Source organism: Notolabrus celidotus, chromosome 2 (assembly GCF_009762535.1).
Source record: "Notolabrus celidotus isolate fNotCel1 chromosome 2, fNotCel1.pri, whole genome shotgun sequence".
NCBI lineage: Eukaryota > Metazoa > Chordata > Actinopteri > Labriformes > Labridae > Notolabrus > Notolabrus celidotus.
This window is the reverse complement of record NC_048273.1, coordinates 36,593,128-36,618,878: the sequence shown is the minus strand read 5'-3', so window position 1 is coordinate 36,618,878 and position 25,751 is coordinate 36,593,128. Positions and strand designations below refer to the sequence as shown.

At 40.6% G+C, this 25,751-nt stretch overlaps 1 protein-coding gene across 3 annotated transcripts; it reads left to right on the top strand.

Moving 5' to 3' along the window:
• Positions 1-683: 683 nt before the first annotated feature.
• On the top strand, positions 684-24,033 carry bcl6aa (BCL6A transcription repressor a). 3 transcript variants are annotated; one of them, XM_034677856.1, is made up of 10 exons: positions 684-1,640; positions 15,493-15,585; positions 19,398-19,569; positions 19,661-19,882; positions 20,037-21,002; positions 21,257-21,438; positions 21,535-21,702; positions 21,796-21,926; positions 22,434-22,571; positions 22,678-24,033. In XM_034677856.1, the coding sequence occupies exons 1-10, from the start codon at positions 1,613-1,615 to the stop codon at positions 22,819-22,821; spliced, it is 2,244 nt and encodes a 747-aa protein (XP_034533747.1). In that variant the 5' UTR covers positions 684-1,612; the 3' UTR covers positions 22,822-24,033. The 3 variants fall into 3 exon arrangements, with proteins under 3 accessions (XP_034533747.1, XP_034533754.1, XP_034533763.1); XM_034677863.1 differs by lacking the exons at positions 684-1,640; positions 15,493-15,585 and adding an exon at positions 17,133-17,197; XM_034677872.1 differs by lacking the exons at positions 684-1,640; positions 15,493-15,585 and adding an exon at positions 19,087-19,307.
• The last annotated feature ends 1,718 nt before the right edge of the window (positions 24,034-25,751 follow it).

Below are 25,751 nucleotides of genomic sequence, written 5' to 3'. Positions count from 1 at the left end.
TGTTTGTGATTAAAAAATAATTGTTGTGTTCTTTACTTGAGTTTAACACCCTGCAGCTCTATGTTTATTATTTAAGATTGCCATCAGTGATAAAATAAAACAATGCCTCACTGATCGAGGCATTGTCCCAAAACTGCTGCACTCAATTAAGGGTTTCCTTCAGTTGCCTCCCTCCTGTATGTGCACTTTTTAACCTTTGACTAACACTGCTGATAGCAACATGTCCAATTTAATCTTTTGCATGACAAATACATTTGCAAGTCTTCATTTACAAACGCAGAAATTATTCTCCTTCATTGTTTTCAGCTTAATCTAATTCTTTATATCACTGTGTGGGTTAGAAATGCCGTAGTGTTATAAGCCTTTATGCAAACATTTTCTGTTCTGTTTGCAGGAGTTTCATCTCTTCTATTCCTTTTCTACAATACAACTTGCACATTGCAACACACCACAACACAAATTATAACATCTGAATAACATGCTGCTAAGTACTAGTTGTTTTATTTTGCTATAAACTATTTAGAATGAATGTTACGAGGACAGGAACATTTCCCAAAATGTAATTTACTGTTTTCAGGATTTTCCTCCCTAATTTCCCCTCCTGCAGTCACGTCTCTGACCTTCCTATTGGCTGTGGCAGGTTGAAGTGACAGCTGGTGTGATGTAATAACCCCCCCTCCACTAGACAAGTTATAAAGAGCAATATCCAGTTCCATGGATTGAGATAAGCTTAGGTAGATTAATGCTCCAGGACACTGAAATGTTTGTTGTATAAAAGCACTGTTTATAAAACAATGTGTCATTGGCGTATATGAAAAACTCTGATCTGGCAGATGGCTGTGAGCTCCAAGAGTTCTCCATGTTAAATGCACTGCTAGTCTACCGTTTGTGCTCCTGTGGCTTAATGGGATTTTAGCCTCCTTGTTGAAATGAATTATATATAGAAAACTGGGATTATTTTATAGGCTGGTTAATCTCTTCTCTTTTTTTCCCCAAAACTGAGCCTGCCTCATGGTTTTAGCATTCGTGGAAAAGTGGAGCGACCGAGTGCTACAATCAATGAACGCTAGAGTGCAGGCGGCCTATCAGCTCAGAGAGCAGGAGATTGCCCTGTGGACCGTTTCAACCAACATGAAGCGTGCTCAGTCGGCTTGACTCACTTCAGCCCTGCTGCCGTGCCCGCCTTTCCACAAGCATCCCCATCCTGCTGCACAATGACAGACACGAGGCTTCACCAGAGCTGCTCCGCCACCGCCGCACACAGAATCGGTGCCCTTTTGCACTGAAGACAGCTTCATCCCTCCAGCTTTAGCTGCCACTCAGAGGGAGGCTCGGGCACCAGTCAGACTCTGCATCCTGGATCATCCTGCTCCTTGCCAGAAAAATAAAACTCTGGTGCAGACAGTGAGGCGGGTTGTGTTTTTTGCAGTGCTCTGGATCTTTCCAAAGTCAAGGTAGAGAAAGTTGACTGATCTCAGTGACTGGCATCGCTGACAAAGACTTTTTGGGAGTGCAGAAGAGGCCCCCTTCACTTCCTGAACTCCTGAACCAGGCTCACAGCTTTGAATTCAAGGCTCGGCACTGCATCCTGATTCCCACTACAGATCCCATCATGCCTCACTCCTTCCAGCAGAAAAAAGGTGAGACTTCTTTGTTCTGCTTCTTGACACCTGTGCAAGTTAAGATGACAAGTATTAAGTGCAGATGAGGTTAATGAATGTGCAGCAAAATATTTCTGCAGAGGAGAATGCATTCTTAGCTAACTTTTTTTTAAATGTTCAAATTATCAAAAAATATTCTGAACTTGACATAAATGACTCTATGATCGCTTTATACTCAGTGTTTGTAAGTTTAATATGACATTAAAAGAGAAAAGCAAGTACTTAGGAGCTTGTTTGAAATTAAAAACTGCACATTGTTTTACAAATACATGTTTATCAGCGATTATACTTTCTTATTATAAATGTTTGTGATAATCAAATTGCATGCACTTTTTTGACATGTGCATCCACGTGTCATCTCTTATCTGAAGTAAGACAAATACATCATTTGTTTTTAAATGAACCTCTGTACAAACACCTGAATTAAACACCTGCACAGGTGACCAATGCAAAGAACATTCCTACAGAGGACAGACACACGGCTGACATTTACAGAGGGGAATAATCAATTTATTTCCATATGCCTCTATGAAGGTGGGCTTATCTCAGATCAGATCAATGTAACGCTGAATCACAAACTCTGTCACAGCATTAACAAGCGCAACATGCAAAGCAACATTAAAGGACATACAGCGTCAGAGCACATGATAAATCAACTGACATCTGATAAGCAAATGGGAGTCCCGAGCACAGTCACTGTGCCCTCACGGGTTTATCTACAGTAGGTAAAAAAATGTAAAATAGATGTTTAATGTCAGCTGAGATAAGATCTGAACAACTTCTGAAACGTGTTTGATTCACTTTTGATTTTCATGCAAGGTGAAACCTTAAAATCTGTCCAGGTCTACAGGAAAGAAGTCAAAACACAAACAGGTGGTTTCATTTCACCTTTTGTGAAACTTTTTTTGCATTTATTGCCGGCTTTCAGTTTTCAAGGTTTTGATTGTTGATTTTACAAAACGCAACCTCTTACATTTTTAGAGAACCTTGAGTTACAGCTAAATTCACATCTTCACTTTTAATGTGAGCTGAGGTGAGATCTGAACAATTTCTGAAACATTTTGATTCACTTCTGATTTTCTTCTTCTCGTAACCTTTTGAGAATCTGTCCCTGTCTGCACAAAAGACGTTAGAAACACTTAATTTAACTCATTTCACTTTCTGTGTGTAAAAAGCAAACTTTTTTGCATTTACAATAGCAGCATTCAAGCTCAGATAACCTTTTTGAATATTTGTATTTACTCAATGCAACCTGTGATATTTTTGCAGAGGTTGATTCACTGTTAATTCACATCACACTATCAGGATATGCTTGCAGTGCAATGCATGGATGCACAAAATATAGCAGCAGATATCAGGAGCGTCTGTGTGTTGTAGATCAGATAACAGTAATGGGAACATGTAGAGCACAGAAGGTGTCACTCTTTCTTGCATCAGCACTTTCATATGGCCTTTCCCGAGCTTCCTCTTATACATGCTGCGAGGTGTAAAGAGACAGTTAGGCTGTCCAACATTGGAAAGAAGAAACTGAAATCAAAAATAAGTCATTTCTGCATTTTAAACTGGCAAAGGTGCAGAATAATAAGGCTTGATTGTTATACGAGTTGATTTGTTTCTAGCAAATACAGAGTGGGAGTATATCAAGATTTGAAGAGGAAAAAATGCTGTCGAGCTGGAATTACAGCGTAGGTGTTGACATGACAAAGTTTCAAAAGAAAAACAGAAAAAAATACAATTAAAGATTTATTTGAACAGAAACTACCAGAGACTTTCACAATAAAGGGAAAGAAAAAGGAAAAAAGGTCATGGTATTTATTTTAAAACAGTTCTCTTTTCAAATTAACAATTTAAATGTACATGTGCATTTCATGAATTATGCATATCTTTTCCTTGATATTTCATAAAAATGCTGGAGCTATCTCTTCCTGATTCCATGTCAGTACTCGCAGTTTGAGGGGTTTTTATAAATTATTTTTTTGGTAAAGCAGTTGACTTCTGGGGCTTGGTGGGATTGCTTTCATCCTCGCCAATCCCATGTTTCCATGTTGGATTTAAATCCATTTACTGCTTTGGCTGGAGGAAACCCAAAAAAAGGCTGACATGAAAATACACCTATGGACTAATGCACTGGAAAAAATAATCTGTTGGATTAGGTTGAAAATGTTTACATCAGTTGCATGATTTTTGCGTCATATTTAAAAAAAAATCTTTACATATTATTTACTGAAATACCCTAACTCAGTCAGATCAACTTAAAGCTATTTTTAATGTGCAGTCAATCAAATAACCTCCTGTGAAACTGACGTACAGTATGTTGTACAGAGAATGTTTCCACGTCCATTCAGGTGTCAAACCATTGAGTTAATAAGGTTGTACTTGCTAACCTGCTAAACTAGCATATAAACACACAAACCAAAGAGTCAATACTTTTTTCAGAACATGTGAAAGACTAACTTTTCTCAAATAAAAATTCTATTTGGCACTTAACAAATGAATGATTATTGCACAGGTGTTCCTCGGGCTTGCCATAATAAAAGGTAACTCTAAAATGTGTACTTTTATTAAGAATTAAAACAACACAATGACATGTTACGGCATCCTGCAGAGCTTCCAAGTAAAATCTATTCCATAAAGCAATCAACAAAAACCAATCAAATCATTTTGGTAACTTTACAAGCAAAAATTGTGAAATTTTGTGGTTGCCAAATTAGCCCAGTTGGTAGAGCATGCGCCGCCCCATGTGCAGAAGCTACAGTCCTTGTCATGCTGGTTGCAGGAGAGATTCCTGGTCCAACAATCCGGTGCATTTGTGCAAATATTGCTCAGTTTTAAAGTTGGTTTGATATCAGCTCCTGTTTTCACATATCGAAGCGTCCTTGGGCAAGACACTTAACTCTGAATTGCTTGAGGTGACTAGTCAGTGGTGTGAGAATGCATATGAATGGGATTAGTCAATACTGATGGCCCCCTCCTAAAGCAGCCATCTATCAGCCTGCTATCAGTGTATGAATGTGGAGTAAATGTTGTGTAGAAGTGATCTAAGTGGTCAGAAAGGAAAGCACAATATAATTACAGTCTATTAACCATGTCATCCCTCACGTTCTTCCAACATTCCCTGTCTCTCTCTCTCAAACTGTCCTATCAATAAAGGTTAAAAAAGCACAACAATACAACATTTTTGGGTGCTAGTTTAGCTCAGCAGTTAATGTGCACCCCGACATTAAAGTCCTCAACACAGCAGCCGCTGGTTTGACTCCCTGCCTCAGCCCTTCGCTGAATATCATCCCCCACTCTCCTCACCACCTTTCCTCACCACCTTTCCTGCGTCTCTCTTATCTAATAAAGGCAAAATGGCCCAAAAATGACTGAAGATGTTTTGGAAACTGTACCTCTCCGATATGAAGATGTAGTGCTTTTGAACCTTGATCCAGGTGACAGGTCTTTTATTTCATTTCTAAAGGAGAGATTTGATTCCCAGAAGAATCTGTATCAGGACGTTGCTCAGCGAATTGCTCACACGTTTCCGACGTTTTCACTACTGGATGATTCATCGATACTTTGTAAAAAAGGATCTGCAGATAAATTGATTGCTAAAATAACAATAAGTTACAGCCCTAATCCACCACCTCATGCTCCGTCACCAGCAGGACTGTCTGAGGCCATCCTCACAAACATGTGTGAGATAGTGTTGTATAAATCTGCACAGTAAAGAGAGGCCTTTCACTGAGATCACCCTGAGGCACAGTTGTGCAAAAGTCATGCTGTTAATCATGCACAAAAACAGATTCCAACAATTTCATGAACACACAATTTGAAAGAAGAAGAAATTATCGAAATGAATATTCAAACACCGAGTGACACAGTGCAAATACAGTAATTCAAAACCACTGTGAAATGCAGTGTCTCCTCTTGTAGAGCTCCTGCTAAAAACACAGACGTTTTCTCAAAGGCTCTAAGTTTGGCAGAACACAAATGACAGGATGATATCAGGAGAACAAAACACATATCCACCAAAGTTAGAGCCGCACACTTAACTACAACTAACAGAGAAAAATCTTGGGAGGACGGTGACACATAACAGATCATCCAAAACCAAATACAATGAAGGTCCAAACCCTTTCAAATACAGAATACAGAAAAGAAAAGTGTTCATGATCCAAGATGGTAAACATGTAGATGTGCATCCTCTCCATGTCACTATCATACATTTGTAACAGCACACTGAGCGTCTGAAATACTGACACTGAAGGTTTGTTGCTTTCCAGCTCTGTGAAAACCTAATGAAGTGCTCTGAAGGTTTACTATGAGTTCATGAGGGTAGTTTAGGTTATTCGGTTACATAAAAATCTTACAGCACCATCTTCCCCTCGAGGACAGTCCCATGGTCTGCTGGTTTGTAAGCTGGCATCCAGGTCTTTGCTCACATGTTTTCCCTCTGTGGTGTCCTGGGCTGATTCCTAGAGGACAGCTTCGTCATCTGGGAGATGGAGAATGCATGATCACAAATTAGATCAAATATCTAATAAAAACATGTACCAGACACACATATCAAATAAACATTAAAATGATAAAGTCCGGTGTAGTCAGGAATGTGCACTTGCATAACAAGAGAACATTGTATGGAGTAGAAATATTCCCAAATAGAATAATTCACATAAACATCATTCCCACTAAAGCAGAGGGCAATCAGTCCTTTCAGCAGATTTAAAGGGATAGTTTGTATTTTTGAAATGGGGTTGTTTGAGGTATTTGTCAGTTGTAAGTGTATTACCCACAGTGGATCCAGTCAGCTCAGCCCCTTTGTTGAGAAACCAGCCAGAGAACCAGCATGAAAGCTCGGCTATCAACCCCTGCAGACGTGATTTAGCTGAATCTAAGAAACTCCAACCCAAACACCAATGGTGGTGTAAGTGAACGCTCTATTTAGAAAATGTTCTTTGTTGCAGTCAAAATGAGAGCAAAAACAGATGAGCATTCTGATGGTGAAGTAAAGTACTGACATGTTCTTCTGCCTGGCAGAGGAGAAACCAATCACATGTATTTGACGATACAGTTAACAGGTTTGAGCTGCTGCTATTGTCAGGTAAAGCTTCCTTTCAAATATTCTCACCTTTTTTTTGTAAGGTTTTCTTGGACAGCAAATATCAAGCAAACAGAATAGTGTTAAACAGACTGAAGTGTCAGGGGTGGTAGAAGTTAGCGCTGGAGACAATGGCCCTGAAATTAAGGTAGACGGTACTGCCAATGCAAAGGCTGCCGTCAGTGGACACAGGCCCTTAAAAATTGCAGATAGCAAAGCAAGCCCTCCTGTATTTCCTGTTTATCTCTTAAAGGCACCAAACATTCACAAAATAAACACCATGCTTTACTGAGGTATTCACACGGGATCAGTGTTACCTGAGGATCTCTGATAATTCGTAGTAACTGTTGTTAATCCCTTTCAAGTAAAAATTCCAGGGCAAATCAGCAAACACCTTTGGGTCCTCTGTCCTCCTCTGGTCCTCTAAACATTCTTCTCTGTAATTTGGGACAGTATTTTTTAAGGGTCTGTGCAGCTTGTTTTGCCCCTTTCCATGTCAAAAATGATGGAGGCTGTGTTGGACAATGTAAAAGTTTATGAGCGCATTTTAGATGCACATTCAGCAAGATCATTTCTCTACACGGTACGGAGACGCATACACAGAAAGAGCAAACTAAAATCCATCAGAAGAAAAGAAAGAGGTGTGGAAGAGTGATTAAATGGGTGCCATGCTTTGAGCATCCAGAAAGGAACATTTCCTGTCTTTCAGACAGGTTTGTTGCCTTTGTAGTGCTAACGGTAAACATAATAAGGGCGATGTCGCTGGCAAAAAGCAAGGTTCACCACGTTACCTTTTTGTATAGAATTAAAAGAGAGTGCTGCACTTTATTTATTGTTCCTCTGCAACCTCTAAATTTCCTGTGCAGACACTTTCTCCGACTTCTGGAAACCAAGGTGGGAAAGCTGAGAGTCGGGCTCAATAGAAACTGCTGTATTTTGTGGTAGCTTTTAAACTTTATGCAACATAAAGTTCTTTCACATGTTTTTGTGGAAGTTTATCCGATGTAGAAGTTTTCTTCATCTTCTTCTTGTTATGGATTTCCAGCAGGCTGTACGCTGTAGAGCGTGATGCTGCCCCCAGAGACGAGGTGGATGTCATGCAGCACTTCAACCTTTCAATCAGAAATGTCGCTAAAGTTGAGTAAATTACAGACTTCGCTTATCAACCGCACACTACCATCAGCGGGTGATTCCACATGTGATATAACCTCGTGTTACTAGGGCTTTGAAAACTGTGATTGAGACAATGAACACATTAGGAAGAAGTTTACTGAGGTAATAGATCATAAGACAAACAGGCTAATTTTTCCATACGCTTTCAGAGAATCGTGTTCCTCTCTGCAAAAAATAGAGTCTCCCCCTGCTGGCCATTCATAAAAATGCAACATGAAGGTTCTTCTGCATTTTATTTGGAAACAAAAGCCATGTCCACGTCTTCAGAATAATCTATATCATAAATCAAACTATCCAAAGAAGAACGTCTCAGTTACAAAGTGTTAGCTGCAGCAACTTATCCTCCTGTGCTATAATACAATCTTTATATTTAATAGCTTCAAAAATGCTACAAGATTACATTTCAATTTCACACATACTGAAGTGCTTTTCTAACAATGAAGAATACAGATAGAGAGCTGAGGTGGTTGATGTGACGAGTGTGCTGTTGGTGCTTTGTGTGATGTTGTTGCTGAACCCTGGCCAGGAGCGAGGTTTGTGTAGTTCCTGTTTGAGCAGCCCTGTGGACCAGTAAAGGCTGCCGGAATTACATGCAGGCGGCTGCTGTGACCTGGCAGTGAGAGCGATGTAAAATACGAGAAATAGATAATGTTGGAAGCAGACTGGGCTGTGATGACTGAGTTAGGAGAGTCGTAACAGTTGACTGAGGGCGTGACATGAGACCTGAGTCTCCAATAACAAAGACACAGCTGTTAGTGGGTCGATATGAGGAGAAAATTTGTATAAAATACAAATTCAACCTCTCAGTCTCTGTGGCAAACCCTGCAGATCAAATATAGTGTTGGTTGTTCCCAATGCATAGTAGAGGATTGAAACTGGTTTAGCGACTTTGGATCATTTACGTCACTGTAGACTTGTTGACATTGGAAGATTTCCACGGTCCAGTAGTAATACAGTACAAATGTTACCTCTATTGCCTAAACAATGCAAATGGAAATCTGGAAATCAAACCTCTCATTTTTATATGAAGTCCTTTTCACATTAGTCACTGCTATGGCAGATTACAGGCAATCTGAGACCTTAAAATCACTGAATCATGCCTATCTGAGGTTACATTTAATTGTTTTGTCATGAAAGTGCTGGACAATATGCAAATTGCATTCAAACACATCGAGAGAGGAGTATCCAGAGACACCCTATGAGCATCAAGCAGCCTTTTAACATATTATTAAATACTATGCCCGACAGTCAACCAGAAGAGTGCACCCTGACCTCTTTAATCTGTCATACTGCAACATCAGATTACAGCATTTAGCAGATTATAATTAAATACCTCTTTATAAACACCACTCATTTTACTAAGGTTTTGTATTTCTGCTGCTTTAATGGATATAGAGACACTGAAAAACATTCTTTTAGAACATTTTGTTGTAAAAATATTTGTTTTGTTAGTGCATGCATTAATTTGGTCAGGTTTACATTACATCAGGCCAATGTTGTAGATTTTTGCTTTAATTTAAAAGAGTAATTTAAACAGTCTCTCTGTGACTTTAAAGCTCCTGTGATGAGTTTTTAAACTGGCTGTGAAACAGAGTGAAATTAACAAGGATGTCTCTTTATGACCCACCAATGCAAGCCAAGCCGTTAACTAGAGGAGTGATTTTGAAACCTCTGGTGGGGGAAGGTGTCACACCAAATCATTATGTACACGCTGCTGATACAATCTTTTTTCATATTATATTTCCACGGCAAAGACTCTCGATGAGGGAAACACATGACTGTTAACAGAAAGTCAGTGGGGATATTTTGCCAAGAAACCCTTATTATGGGGTGTTGGTGTCCTAGCGGTCTAAGCATAAAGAGGCTATAGTACTCGTCACAGAGGTTGCCGGTTCGCCTCCTGGCCGAGACAACTTGCTGCATGTCTTCCCCACATTCTACTCTCTTCAGCTGTGCTATCAATAAAGGCAAAAAAGCCCCAAAATATGACTTAAACAAAAAAAAAAGGAAATCCTTACCACACATGTACAGGACGAAATCAACGTAGCCTGCTTTTTCCACAGGGGGCGCCAAAATCAACATAAATCAAGAGTTCCTCAGAGGGGCTTTACGCTAACGTGATCAGTTTCAGCTGTTTACCCTTGACTTAAGTGAATCATTTAAACCGATTATCCACAGCATTAGCAGTTTCAGCTGTTTATCTATGACTTTACGCTAATTATCGTAACTGTTTATGACTTCCAGCTATATTATTGTTGTAAACTTTATATCAATGATAAAATGTTTGTCTTGATCTTGTGAAAATGGTGAGGTCTTTGCCACATTTTGGCAGTAGTGTACTCCAGTGGCGTTTCATTACTGAGTTATACTGCCAGCTACTGGTCTGGCACGCATACTCCATCGGTTTCAGTCATGTGCACACGGATCGTTATCCTAGCGCTGTCATATGAACACAGATTTGTTTTTTTAAACACAAAGAAAATACCCTTTCTGTTTTTAATGGGGTCGTTCTTGTCTGAACAAGGTCTTGCACAAGTGTAAGATAAAACCATTGACGAGTGAGAGGTTCAAACTTGTCCACAGGGAGCGCCAAAACTGACACAAACCAGAAGTTCCTTATAGGAGCTGTAAGAGCAATTACTGAAAACGATGATGAAGAAGAACAAAAGTGGAATGGGAGTCTAACTACATTTATCTCAGTCATTATAGATTACAGACATACCTGACTTTTTCTGATAAACATTGAAATGTTTTGTTGAAATGAGTCAATGGTTTTATTTCTAGTGGCCTCACATTAAAGTATATGTGGGTCTTTAACTGAAGAAGAGGTCTGACCAAATGATTGTGCTTTACAATGTCCTCATAGTGACTCCTTTGCTTTCACATTTTAATAATATTTGACATTGTGGGCCTTTCACGAAATAAAAAATTAATTTCATGTGTTAAAAAAATGATCGCAATGAATACGATTTATTTCGAAATTCACAAAGATTTCAGTCCATTGGTGTCCAATATTCAACTTCACATCCAGTATTCCCACATCTAGTTGTTTCTATGTCATTTAAGATTTTCAGAAAGTTTTACAGAGCGTAAAGAATAAAGTCAGACAGAAAAACAAACAAACAAACAAACAAAAAAAACGAAACAAAACAGGGCTTACATTATTCTACATGGCATCACTAGCACAATATTTCTTAAGAAAAATCTTTAAAGAGAGGTAAGTGGTGAGCAGTAAAATCAGACACTGTCAGGGTACTCTGTCCAATTGGGTAAGATAATCAGAAAAGGGCTGCCAGATGTTGAAAAATTTGGTAAGATTGCCCATCATGCCATACCGGATTTTCTCCATGTGCAGTACACAGGTGAGGTCAGACAGCCAGGTCTTGAACTGGGGCACAGTGTCAGACTTCCAGAGATTTAATATCACTCTCTTAGCAATTACCATACCATACATGATAGTGCTCTGCACAGAGAGACTTTGATTATATAAAGATGGAGAATACTCAAATAATGCTATCTCAGGGTCTGGTTTGAACACACACCCATACATTCCAGAAAACCTTGTCATTTAAGGTTTCATTAGACTTTGGATTGCTTTGCCCCAGAAAGTAACACAATAAAAGATACGCGATAAAATCTGGAGTGTCTGTAATGGGTAAACGAGACCTTGGTTTACTTGAGGATAATTTTGATAGTCATTGAAACTGTCTTCAGTTTACATAAAACTCATAGAGGGAATACAAGAAAAAACAAGAACTTGTTTACTGTTTTTATTTCCTTTAGAATAAAATGAAAAATCAATGCTGCTTTTCAGCTCATTTATAGCATGCTGGCATCTTCTCATTTGGTACCAGAGTCTGTGCTGTAAAGATCACCTGTTTGAGCTGCGGTATTAACCTCTCACCCCTCACTGCTCACAAAAACACACATTCAACTTACTTCTTTAAAAAGCAAAGATCCCTCTAGTAGGTACAATCTACATATTGTGCAGGTTTGAAATGAACAGCTGCTGTGGTGTAAGTTCTTATGTGGATTCTTTGTTACGTTTTCTCTTACTGTTGCTTCTCTAGAAGGAGAAGGAGGCATATTTGTGAACAGAGCTCTCAATCAGTACGCTAGGCCCCAGAAATATGAACACATATAAATCAGTATGATAAGAGCTGACTGTAATGGCAGAAACCATGTTTTATAAAAGCGTATTTGATGCGACCTCTGCCAGTCAGAAGGGGGAGCTCTTCACTTTCGGGGAGCTGCCATGCTGTCCATCTTTTTACACGGTCTTTTTCCCTAACGTCAGTGTTGAAACAAAAAATAAGAATAATTCAGGAGGAAATCTTTTGGCATTTTCATATGGCATCTGGTCTGAAGATCAGCAGCGTGGTACTCTCTGATAGGTGTTGTGACAGAGAAAGTGGGCTGATTCAAACAGATGATTCTTATTGGATCATTATTGAGGGTGGTGCAAAGAAATAAGACCCATTTGTTTACCGTTTAAATATTTTGCTTTTAAAAGATTCCTGCAACAGACAGTTAATACCTTTGTCAGAGTACAGACTGAAACCATGCAGAGACACATGCTGAAGCTTTGAATCTAATTTGTGCAGAAGTTGTCCCAAATTTTAACTCCTCCTCATGTGCTCTTGGAGTTCTGTATTTTGCAGCCCTGGGCATGTGAAAGAAAAGAGGAAAACAGTGCAAACACTCAGACTGTGAAGATTTGTAGGGATGGTTGCTATTACTGCAATCATGTATTGTATATCCTAACGTGTTGTAGAAGTTAGTGACCCATCATCCAGAAGATGGCACACTGGCAGGGGACTGTTCTTGGTATGCGTGGAAAATTCCATCAAGTTCGACTCTGCGGGCTACATTCCTGGCTCCTCTCCGCTGGCCTTGAGAAAGTCCTGAATCTACATGCTTTGATTTGACTAAATTGGAATTCTAGCCCACTAACACGCCTCTGCTCTGACTATAACCTTAGCATGTAGCTTGCACAGGCAAGCCGGTGAACTCAAGGTTATTCGCACACACAGGCACACAGACAAACTTACTCCAAAGTTCTCTTTCTTGTGATGTGTGTGTGTGATTTCTTTTTGAAATAACTGATAAAGCAGAATAAAACAGTCTTCAACAAAGCTTTTATGTGCCCGGGGAGCCTTGTTATTGACCGCTAGAGTTCTGTTGATGCTGTTTTACAACAAATGCATCACTTCTGAGCACCCATTAAAGCATTAAGGTAGAGGGAAACACTTGAAACAACCTGAAGAGTGTGTTTCCAAAATGTTCATTTTTACGACCATATTAGCAGCAGCTCAGGTAATCAAGGGACTCCTTTATTTAAGTGTGACCTCCTCATCTCTATTATTTCCTACTACTGCTAATCTCCCACTGTGTTCATCCTTGTCAAGTGCGATGAAACCTAACTTTCAACCTGAAGAGTGAGAGCAGAGACACGTTGTTACAGACAGACATGATTTCATGTCAGAAGACGACTCGTCTGTTAATTAAAAAAGCAAGAGGCAAGCTTCCAAGTAACGTGCGCTCATTATTACCTGCACAGAGAAATCTTTTGAAGTGCCATCAATGAATTTTTCACTGCATCTATTTATTACACGCTGTGTTCTTTAACTGACGTTGTGAATTATGCATGCAATATGTTTTCAATGATCTGCTCAAATAGGAGATCAAGGAAAATATACAAATAGATACAATAAGACGAGAGGAGCAAATCCTTTTATATAGACATGCACTGTGCTACAATTCAGACCTGCAGAGGGAATAGTGTTTGACAAATGGAGGACTTTGTTGTGGACAAAAGCAGAAAAAAAAATGCTTCTGGGATGCACGGAGTTAAAAAAGTGAAACTTAACAATATAAAAAGAAATTCTTTTAAAGAAAGGAACTAAAAAGACCTCTGTAGCTAACAGCATTATCTGTTTGGTGTTACAGCTCGGTTGCATCATGCCTCTCAGAACAAAACTCCACACTCACATCTTTGCTGACAATGAACACTGAAGTTGGCAGAAATTTGCTGTGAAACGAGACAAAAGTGTGCAGTTTATGAAAAAAAAAAGTGAGGCAACCTCCGGGCCTCGGGCTTTTGTCAGTGGGCATTTCTATTCAATGACCTATCATGCACAGAGTGGAGGCAATGATACGGCTCAGAGATGTTTCACACTGTGTCAGAAGAAGTGTACAAGCCTTTTTTTTAATGTGCAGCTGTTACTGGCCGAGCAGCCTTGAATCAGTGTCACAACCTGCTTTGGCTGTGATTGTTTCTGAGCGGCGTGCCGCCTAAACAAAGAGACCCTGACGTCCTGACCCGTTGTTTAATTATACAGCCTGAATGGAGATCAAGGATTAACCGATACACTGTTCATAATGTGACAGTGTGCCCTGTGTGTCACTCCTATCAGTTCAGACCGGGGGATATTGATCAACCACCCTGCTCTCTTCCTCTGTCCTCTCTAAGTGGGTCATTTATTTTTGCGAGGAAATGGTTGAGTAAAAGTTTGCCAAGGATTTGCAGTAATTATCTCATCCTTCTATAGCAGGGCGCAGCATGGGGCCTCGGTAAATTACACATCTCTCTCCTAACTCCTAGATGGTTTATGGCCGTGCATTATGCATAACTGTGCTGGAGCGCCTGAAACATCCCCCAAGTGGATTGAAATAAAGTTGACGCTGCTCTTTGTTTGGAGCTCAAGATAGTCTTTATTTGGCAGTGCTGAATAGGAGATTGCTGTAAAAAGCGCGCGTCTTAATTATTTTGGAGATTTTTTTTTTGTTCCCAAATGGTTTGAGAACACCTGGAGTGTTTTTAGTGGGATGCCGGATCCAGATGGGCGGATGCGCGGGCAATCCACAGGGACACGTTGGTTACATTACAGTGGAGTGTGTCGTCATGTAAAGGGTTAAACAGAAAGAGAAAGGAGAGGAGATGCAGCTGATTCATTTGGCTGCTTATAACACTGTGTGTCGTAGACTGATGGCAAAGGTTAATGTCCTCTAATGTGCCTCTGATGTAAATTAAAACCCATTGCATATTCTGGGATGGCCGTGGTATAAAGTTGATCTTTTTTTTTTAAATATGGGGAAATAATATTACCTTGAAAATGAAGATTGGAGCTTGATATGCTTTTAACACTTTGGTGTTGATTAACAAAATAAAAGTATTGAACAGCACAACATGTACAAGATATTCCTTTTAGACTATATATTAAATAAAAGGTGATTATGGATAGTTTGAAAAATAAATGGATGCAGATGAAGGTCTGTATGCTTGAACATGGCGTGTGTTGTGTTTCCTGATTATTCATATTAATAACATTTACTTAAATGGAGCTCAAGCTTTAATCTTTGTTTGTACGCTGATCTTTACAAATATTTAAAGATTAATCAGTGCAACCAGAGCATTTAAATCCAACCAGTGCTTCTGTGTTATTTTGTAATATTAAAACTACGTTGGATTGAAGACACATTTTGAAAGATTACACTCAACTCTTTCGCTTGTTCATAATGTGCACTGATAAATCATTAAATTAACTGTGAAAACTCATCTGTGTCATTTATCATCAGCTCAGCAAATGCTCCTTCTGTGCCATGGTGTGAACGGCGTGAGAAAAGACGGGGAATCCGTGCTCTGGAATCACCACAAACAAAGTTTCCAAGGTGAGTCACTCACATGAAATGCTTTCCCTTAGCTCATGAAAATCATACACATTTTCAGCAGCTGCTGTCACGCTGTCACACACACACACACACACACACCCTGAATAAAAAAGCATTTAATTGGTGAAATCACACCACTTCTTTTCTCCATGCAGGGATAAAAAAAAAAAAAGACTACATAGTTCAACTTCAATTTGATGCAACTGATCTGTACTAAAGCCTGGCTGGTTTCATCTGAAAGAAACATGAAGTAAAACACAACACCAGTAAGCTGAAAAGTTAGGAGAAAAAAAGACTCCGTTTATTCTTGCCCAACTCTGAGAAATGATGCAACAGGGAGTACACATGCCTTAAATTAAATGGTAGGAGGGAAAAATCACAGCAATGCATTCAATTAATTTTCCAGGAATGTTTCACTTTGCATTTCAATGAGTAACGTTTTTATACAAAGTGCACATCACTTCACATGGACAATTACACAAGTATGATATTCATTTCTAATTAAATGTCATCTCTAAAGGAAGAGGAACCTTTCTCAAATTAAGACAGATACACTATGAAGGCTTGTAATACTCTAAATACTAAAATCAACAACATCTGAACAAGGCATTAAATGTCACAATGTGTATAATAGCATTTTAAATATTAATGCACCACCTATCTGCACGCTTATGCGCTTATAACTAAAGTCAAAAATATTTACAGAACTTCTATGCAGGGTCAATTTTTGCACGAAGCTATCATGCAACAAGTTTTCAACATAATCATTAGTTACTTTTCTGCAATAAGCACAACCCTGTTTTATTCCACTGTCCGGAAACACGCTCGCCTCTACAAGTCGCTTTAAAATCAGCAGTGTGAAAATGAAAATACAAATACTCAACCCAACACGTGCTAAATGATCATGCACTGACATTAAATCAAAATATCAACCCGCTAAATAATCCCATCCACGCTGTGCCTGCACACCTGAGAATAACAAAGCTGTGAAAGCTTTCCTTTAACAAACCCACAGTGTTGAGTCGCAGCGTGCTCCGTCTAAAGTCAGCGTACCTGCAGGACAATGTGAACACAAATGAATAAGAGGAGGAAGAAGAAGAAGCAGAAGGCGCACCGGTGTCTGCATGAGGCTAATTAAGATGTCGGTCTGTGCTGTACATGTCGGGTCTGTGTGTTCAATGCGACGGAGGGCATACATTGCTTAAATCATAGAATATAAATTAGTTCTGAGAATTTCGGGGGCTGGGTTTAAGGAACTGGTGACGTCACGGGCTCGACGTCCTGTGACTGTGGACCAAACCAACAGCAGGGGGGTTTAAACCACTATTAAACTGTCTCTTTCTTCATTTTATTAAATACAGCTTCTTTTCTCCCTCTTTTAAACACTTATTCCACACTTATCTCTCCGAATGAAGCAGTGTGTGTTGTCATTTATAGAATAGCTGCTTTGTAAAGAAGTTGTTTTCACCACAAGGGGAAAAACCGTCTCTCCCCTGCCCCGGGAAAGTGGTACGATCTCGGGCTCAAATTCCGAGAATTGTGCTCGTCTGATTCTTAGAACTGGGGTTCTTAGAAGTGGTGATGCAAGAAGTTTCTAGGAAAGCGCTACCAGGTGATTTTTTAAATTCCTTTTTTCCTCTTATTTGGCGCGAAGTTGTTATGTGCTGTGTGTCGCTGCTGTATTTTAGACTGAACTATTTGTCTCATCTGTGCTTGTTTGTATGTTTGTGAAGCCGGGGCTGTGTGTGACTGTGTGCTGGCAGTTTGAGGAGTGCAGAGTCGAAACTCTGAAGTGGCTCCTGCAGTGACAGGCAGCGCGCGTCTCTCCTGACAGACCGTGCGGCTCGGCGCGGCTCGGGCGCAGCGCTGGTCGCGGTGGAGCGCAGGGGGTCTGTGTGACAGCAGGGTTCTGTCTGACAGCAGGGGTCTGACAGCAGCCTCCCTCCCTACGCTCCACCGTGCCGCTCAGACGCACAGTCATGTTGTAAAGCTATCCTAACGCGCTGGTTCGGTCAGCGCAGCGAGGAGAATGAGAATCTGAAGCGGCGGAAAGGCTCATGCGCCCGGGTTCAGTTCGTGGTTCTCGGGTGAACATAGTTGGCGGTGTTAAAGAGAGTCAGCGGCTGTATATGCGCGCTGATTTAACGCCTCTCTGTACGTGGAAGTGTCCAAGCTGTCAGATGAAGTTTGCTGTCAGCATGGCAGCCCTCAGGTTCAGGCTGATTTGACTCCGCGGTGGTAAATTGCTCTAATAGAGCGCAGAAGTCAGCGCCGAACAAGCCCTTGTGTTACCGTAACATTGTAGCGGAAACATGAGTGTTGATGTGTGTGTGTTGTTTCCACGGTACAGACTAAATGACACGTCTTCGCTGGAGACAGTATCTTATGTTTCCACTGTGAACCCGCGCTGCACAGACTAAAGTTGAAAGGCTTTACAGAGATGCGCTCTCACTTATTGTTCCTGCACAGTGTTCCTCGTTTCTGTCACACTCTGAGAGATTTTGGTGACAAAAAAAATTCGCTCATTAAATTAAATTATATTAAAAATAAAAGTAGAAATGTCGGAGCGTTTTGGGGCTGAAAGGAACGCATGTTGTCATTTTAATGAGTCCTCTTTAAACGCAGGTGGACTGATGTTTTGGTTGTTCAGCCAATTTCCTGAGAATGTAGTAAATAGTGTTTACATCTTTGTTAGTCACCGAGCAGTGCTCATAAATCCGTTTTGATCAAAGGTTGTGTGTCTACATAGGCTGCATGCTGTTCTGATTCTATTTTCGGACGTGTCCTGTTACACACTTCAGTCTTGACACCGAGTGTGAGATCATAGATCCGTAGATGCGTGATATGAAGCCAACTGAGTCCTGAGTGAATCAAACAGAAGTTTAAATGTCCACGCAGTATTTGACCTGGAATGCTCTGTGACATGTTGTGAAAAAGAAGCAGTGAGTCCAGGACGCTGCTGCTGGGTTGCACAACAAGCCGCTGTCAGAGGTTTTATTATAGAGAAGTGTTCCTGTATAACCCTGCCAGCTGCACCGGGTTGTTTTCAAGATTAAAGCATAGCGAGGACATCTCAGGGTTGAAATTAAATTCATAGTTCTGTTATTAATTTGTGCAAAAAAAGTTTTCCCGTGCAGACTGATGTTTGTATTTTCTCTGCTTGTTCATAGTTAAAGAGAATAAATCAAACTGAGCCGGGCTGCAGGAAAAAACTGAGCAAACTTTTTCCGTTAGAGTCACTGATATGATTTAAAACTGCCAATATATTAAAAAAGTGCACAGGACTCATCAGAGAGTTTATCTTTTATATGTGGGGATATGTTTTATTCTATCAGTCCGGGTTTGATGAGGTCTGTATTTTTATATTTTTAAAAAACGAATGTAAAAAAAGTATTTTAATAACATGACCATTATTATAGAATGACATCATAAATATATTTAATTAACTTGTACCTTTTTAAATCTGCTGCATTTTCTCTTCCCATCCTCATTAGTTACATTATCTTGTCAACCAGTGGTTTAAACAGAGAAAAAGTGAGTGGGAGAGAAATAATCCGGAGGAAGAAATTAAAATGTCTAGACAGTGTTTGTTTAATAAATGGCGCCTCCTTCTGGAGGAGCAGCTGTATTTGTTTCTCAGTCTGCCACATCAAGGATCATAAATAATTTCAGTCCCGTTAAATTACCTTAAGATGACCCGTCCTCCAGTCTCAGAGACGGAGGTAAATTGTGGAATGGATTAAGAGCGAGATCAAATCTCAACAAAGCCTTTTGTGAAATAATCTGAAGTTGTTTTCTCTATTTGGTTGCAGAACTTGACAAAATGGCTTGCGCAGCAGACAGCTGCATACAGTTCACACGCCATGCAAGTGATGTCCTGCTCAACCTGAACCGACTGCGCAGCAGAGATATCCTCACAGATGTCACCATCCTGGTCAACAGGCAGCAGTTTCGTGCACACAAGACTGTTCTCATGGCTTGCAGGTGTGTGTTCAGTTTTTTATGATGAAGTTGTTCTGCTGTAGTGTGAAGATGAAGTGGCTGATGTTTGTGTCTTTTCCTCTTGTGCATGCAGTGGGCTGTTTTACACCATCTTTACTGACTCTCACAAGTGCAACCTTAATGCGATCAGTCTGGACCCAAAAGTGGACCCAGAGGGCTTTGCCATCCTGCTGGAGTTCATGTACACATCCCGTCTCACACTAAAGGAGAGTCTGATCATGGCCATCATGAACACAGCCATTTACCTGCAGATGGACCACGTGGTGGACACCTGCCACAGATTCATCAAATCCAGGTTGGCACAAACACTTCTTCACAAACTCCTCATCCCCAGCGTGTGTTCTGTTTTTAACCGTCTAATTCTAGTACCACGAGGTTCCATTGTAAAGCAGACTACTGCATCTTTATTTGCGTGTGTTGTGATTTTAACTGTCTCGTTCTGTTCGCAGTGATGCGGCTGTCAAGCTGCCCAGAGACGAGTTTCTGGTCAGTCCGTTGGTTTTACCTCAGGATGTCCATGCTTACCGGCCCCATGATGTTGTTGACAGTTTGCACAGCCGCGTAGCTCCGTTTAGGGATGGGAGGCCCTACGGTTCCAACATGTTCAACGGGGTCAGCACCCCCAGCAACTACCATCTCTACGGGCAGTTTCCCATGCCAGGGTTCCCTTTCCCTCTCTGCAAGCTCACTGACGCCAAAAACGCTTTTGCTGACCTCTCAAAGAGCGCTCTGCACCACAAGCATTGTTCTCCACACGACAGCGCCAACCTCATCAGGGCAGAGTACAGCAGGGCGATCGGCACCAGCTCCTCCAGCATGATTCACTCCACCACCTACGCTTCCAGGGAGGTAGGGAGAGACGAAGAGATGAGGAAGGAAAGCCACGAGGGGGTCAGCCAGTCTATCACTCTCGCTACAAGGAAGCGTGCATTTCCTGTGTTGACCCTCGAGCATCAGAAAGACTTGGGCAAAGATCACGCTCCCCAGGCAGAGGAAGACCTGATCCATCAGCACTACCCTCTTGGTATCTCCTCCACAGGACGCAAGAGTCTGATGAGCAGCCCGCAGAGCCCCCTCAAATCAGACTGCCAGCCCAACTCCCCAACAGAGTCCAGCAGCAGCAAGAACGCTGGACTCTCCCAAACAGGCGGAGTGCAAAACCCGCAAGGTACGCAAGACCCCAAAGCTCGCAACTGGAAGAAGTACAAGTTCATCGTGCTGAATCAGAGCGCTAAAGAGGAGGAGGTGGGGCTGCGGGATCCCGGGCTGCGTTCACCTCAGAGACACAGCATGCAACCTTACCTCCACCCCAGTGACTCGGAGAACCTCGACCCGCAGAGCACGAGCAAGAGCAACGATCACAGCGAGGACCTACCTGTGCCCCAGGCCAGCCGTCTCAACAACATCATCAGCAGGTGAGGCTTTGTTCAAATACACAGTTGCATGTTCTACAAGAACTGCATGTAATAGGGCATATCAATCAATGTAGGAGGTGCCGGGAGGATTTAAGGTAAAACAAGAAGATGAAGTGGAGGGTGTTTTATTTCAAATGAAATGTGCAGAGCTGGATATCAGGGAATCATTTAGCTCATTTTAGGGACTTTAATTTATGAGAAGTGTGTTCGAGCTGAGATTTTTGATTGCGTCTGAATTTTGTTTTGGTCTACAGTGCACTAGATGGATCTCTGAGGGGCAGTGACAGCCACCCTCCACACTACTTGAGCCGCTTGAACTGCTCAACCTGCGGCACCCCGTCCCCGCAACACTCCGAAATCTGTCCCAACACGTCCAGGGCCCGCCTAACAGAGGACATGGCAGAGATGCACTCCGAGTACTCCGACTCCAGTTGTGGTGAGTTTCTAACAGATATTTAACAACACAAGTTTAAAAAGTTATCATCTCTTTTGGAGTTAGGAGTTAACTGGGACTGTGATCTCTCCTGAACAGAGAATGGTACGTTCTTCTGTAACGAATGCGACTCCAAATTTGCCGAAGACGAAGCTCTGAAACAACACATGCTCCAAGTTCACAGCGATAAGCCATACAAGTGCGACCGCTGCCAGGCTGCTTTCCGCTACAAGGGCAACCTCGCCAGCCACAAGACCGTCCACACAGGTACGCCAAAGAGACTCATGTAACGCCTCGTCAGATCCTCCCTTCTTTCCTGCTGGGTTCTTATCCTCTTTCCTGTCGTTTCCTGTTTTTCAGGAGAGAAGCCGTATCGCTGTAATATCTGTGGTGCTCAGTTTAACAGACCAGCTAACCTCAAGACTCACACTCGCATCCACTCAGGAGAGAAGCCATACAAGTGTGAGACGTGCGGAGCTCGTTTTGTACAGGTAAGATCACTCAGACACACAGATCTGAATCAAGCATATTTAACATTTCCCTCCCTATTGTGTAAGGACTTACAGCACTAATACTTAACTCCAATTATGTGTTATTTAAGTTATTTTCAGCTTTACAAAAGGGCCTGTAATTATGGTGCAGAACATCCTTGAGGGTTTTTTGGCTTTTATACAACGCATACTGATTCATGTGCTGTCAGAGGAGTGTAAACCAGAGATTTGCCAACTCATTTCAAGATTAAAACAAAAGAAATGAAAGGAATGTACTTTTACAACTGCACACCTGGCCTACTTTAGAGGCTGGATTCTGTGAGCTTGGACGTGTTTGCTGTTTGGATTGTGAATGCCGGATATCTCCCGTCTTAGAATTCAACAAACACAACGATGCACTCTGTAATTCTGGAAACCTTGAAATGATAAGTGCTCTTTAAAAGTTGCTGAACTGTATGTTCACGTCTGTCTGATCATTTGATTTATGATTTGTTCTTCGTGTTCCAGGTTGCTCATCTGCGTGCCCATGTGTTGATTCACACGGGTGAGAAGCCGTATCCGTGTGAGATCTGTGGAACGCGCTTCCGCCACCTGCAGACGTTAAAGAGCCACCTGCGCATACACACGGGAGAGAAGCCCTATCATGTAAGCTTTTGAGCTTCTTGAAGAATTTTTAAAAGCATCTTTGGAACAAAATGCTTGGATGGTCATCATACCTTTTGAATAACAATTCCCCTTTTTTCCTTTTCAGTGTGAGAAATGCAACCTGCACTTCCGCCACAAGAGCCAGCTCCGGTTGCATCTCCGACAGAAGCACGGCGCCATCACCAACACAAAGATCCAATACCGCATGTCCACACCCGACATGCCGACTGACTTGACGAAAGCATGCTGAGTGAGAAGAAGGGAACTTTTTTTTTTTTTTTCAAAGGAGGCAATCTTGACCTTGGCATTTAAAGACCCCAACTTGTACAATCATCCAAAATTGTAGTGCCACACTGTGTTCATTAGACAATTCAATTGGCTGTTTACGCCATTCTAAACGGGTTTCCACTACATGTGAACGTAGAGCCACATACGGCGTCTTAGTCACTTTATTGTTTCTATCTAGATATGAATATAAATATATATATATGTATGTTGGAAGTGTTTCTAAGCTTTGAAAGTACGCATATAAAGCTTTATTTTGTTGAGAGGGAAGGAATGTAAACAATCAGTTTTTTGAAAATACAGTATTTTATATCAGAGAACTTACTTTTCTGAAAGTATTGAAAATTTTGATCGACGGGTGGTACATATATTTTAAGATATTGAGATTTGAGGCTGTATAGAGTTGTCTATACATTTTTATGTAGATGTACGTACATGTTGCACCTCGTCAAGTTGCCATTTTCATGTGAAGAGCGGGGGAAAAAAAGACATTGTAATCGGATTAAGTGTAAAACATATCAGATGACTGCTGCTGTCTGATAAGGATATGCATGAGTTACTCTCGGACCAGTTGTCAGCGCACATGAAGTGGGCAACTGCATAAATATTGTGACATATTGTGTAATTATATCTGTGAGATTGTCTCTGCTGGCAGAGCTAATCCAAGTGTTGAAATGCATTTCAAGGTACTGCTTTGTTATGACCAAGAAAATATTTTGCTTCAGACGTATTTGTATAGATGTGTTTCTGTTGATTTGTTTTCCATAAGTGAAGGTTTACAGTTTTTGGTCATTGTTCTAGATCCTACAGTAAAGTTGTGTAAGTGTTCAGGTTTTTCGTTTGTACATACACTGTGTATTCAATGTGCCTTTCTCTGAGCTGACTGAATCCTTCTCCTGTCAGCCCGGCTGTATTAAGGTACAACTCAAGGACACCACTCGTCCTACATCCCTCTGTGTGTGTGTGTGTGTGTGTGTGTGTGTGTGTGTGTGTGTGTGTGTGTACGTGTGAGTGTGTGTATATATTTTTAAATGCTCGTCACCAATCTTAAAACATGCAAATTCATCATTGTAAATCTTCAGGACTTGTTTTTGGATTGGGCTTTTTTAACTGCATTAAAATTATTGTACAATGTTATAGATGTATGAATGTAAAATAAAGGTATTGGATTTCTATGTATTAACCCCTGACTGAGTTTGTTGTATTAAAGGGAGAAATGACGGCAGGTGTATTGTCAAACTGTTTCACAACTGTGTTCTGATTCAAGAATACAACATGTAATCAAACAAATATATATCTTTGATTATGAGGAGCCTTCAACTTACGTGGGCTGTAGGAGGTTCAGATTTTTTACACAAAATAATCCAAATGTGACCTCAAGAAACTACAAACAGGACTTTTACTGCAGCACATACTTTACTGTCCACATTTGAGAGAAAAAATAGACAAATGCTGCCTTTCAGAATCCAAACAGACTCATGTTCCTCTATTTTAACCTTAATCCAACAACCAGATTACCTGCAGAGCACAGAAATATATGTTTCGGTATATCTCACACCTGATCTTAACGCAGGAGTCAGATCATTTCTTGCTAAAGACTTCCTATCTTGTGTTCTCTTAGTTTTTTGGTGTAATCCCTGCAATGCATCATGGGTCCAGTAAAAACACCCAATTCTGCACACATGCAGTTTAATAGTCTGGGCTAGTACTTTTCCTACGACTCTCCATAAAATGTTGTTACTTCAGAGACGTTTTGTTAGGATGGCAACTAAAAGCCACACGTCTCATCTGCTCCTTTGTTTCAGAAACTCCAGCTTCTGAATATCTATCACATCAATGTCTCTCAAATATCTGTTTCTTTGTATAAAATACAATGTGGAATATCCCTGATCACTTCAAGTCTTACTTCAAATTAAATTCACAGGTCCACTCTTACTCAACTTGTCAAACTTTATTTCTTCATCCTCCTAAATGTTTTACTGTAGAAGTCAATTCTCAATTTGTTTCAGGAGCAGCACATTCTGGAATATTTATTCCCATGTAGCGAAAAACTGTTATAAAGGATTTTTAAAAAAACTTTTAACCACTGTTACTTAATTATACTCATCATGCTCAACCACATTCCCTTAGAGTAGGTGTCCATACACATCATATTCATATTTTGTACTATAGAATTCTGTTTATATATTAACTGTATTTATATTAATTGTTAATTTTGTATATTCTTATGTTATTTTATTTTTAGTATCAGCTATTGTCTTTATATGTGTCAATTTAGTATTTTTTACTAAACTTCTTATTTTTTGCTCTCTGAGTTTTCTGCCTCTTCCTGCACATTATATTATTTATCTTTGCTATTTTTTTTGTATGTGTCTTCTTTTAATTGTGCAAATAAATAAAAATAAACAAAACATAAACAATCACAACGAAGATGGAACTGTGTATAGCTTTCATGTTTGCCTTTGTGTCCGAATTTAAAGAATCACGCATGATCAGAGGATTCATAGGAAGTCATTTTGGATTAATCACAGATTTCTTCGACTTCTCTGTTCTGTAACACTGATCTGTTTCACACCATGATGATAGGCTGCAACTGTCCTTAAAGCTCAAGTGAGGAGTTTTTAGTGGGTTATGAAACAGACTGAAATTAAGACTGACGCCTCTATATGACCTACAAAAGCGAACAAGGCCGTCAGAGAGAGGATGGTTGTTCTATGAAGTTATTCTATGTACCTGACACACTTGGCAACGAGGTATATAATGGCACACTGCCAGAACACATTTTTTAAACTTTCCCATGGCGAAGATTCGTAGTGTGCTGCACGTTAAGTGTTTAAAATAAGGAGGGATGAGATTTATGTGCAGAAAACTATGCTCACACATGCACAGGACATC

Bases quoted from the DNA above. Each gene is read 5' to 3' on its own strand.
- bcl6aa (XM_034677856.1), top strand. From the start codon at position 1,613: ATGCCTCACTCCTTCCAGCAGAAAAAAG. The intron at 19,883-20,036 runs GTTGGCACAAAC...TTCTGTTCGCAG, and splicing joins CACAGATTCATCAAATCCAG to TGATGCGGCTGTCAAGCTGC. The intron at 21,439-21,534 runs GTGAGTTTCTAA...TCTCCTGAACAG, and splicing joins GTACTCCGACTCCAGTTGTG to AGAATGGTACGTTCTTCTGT.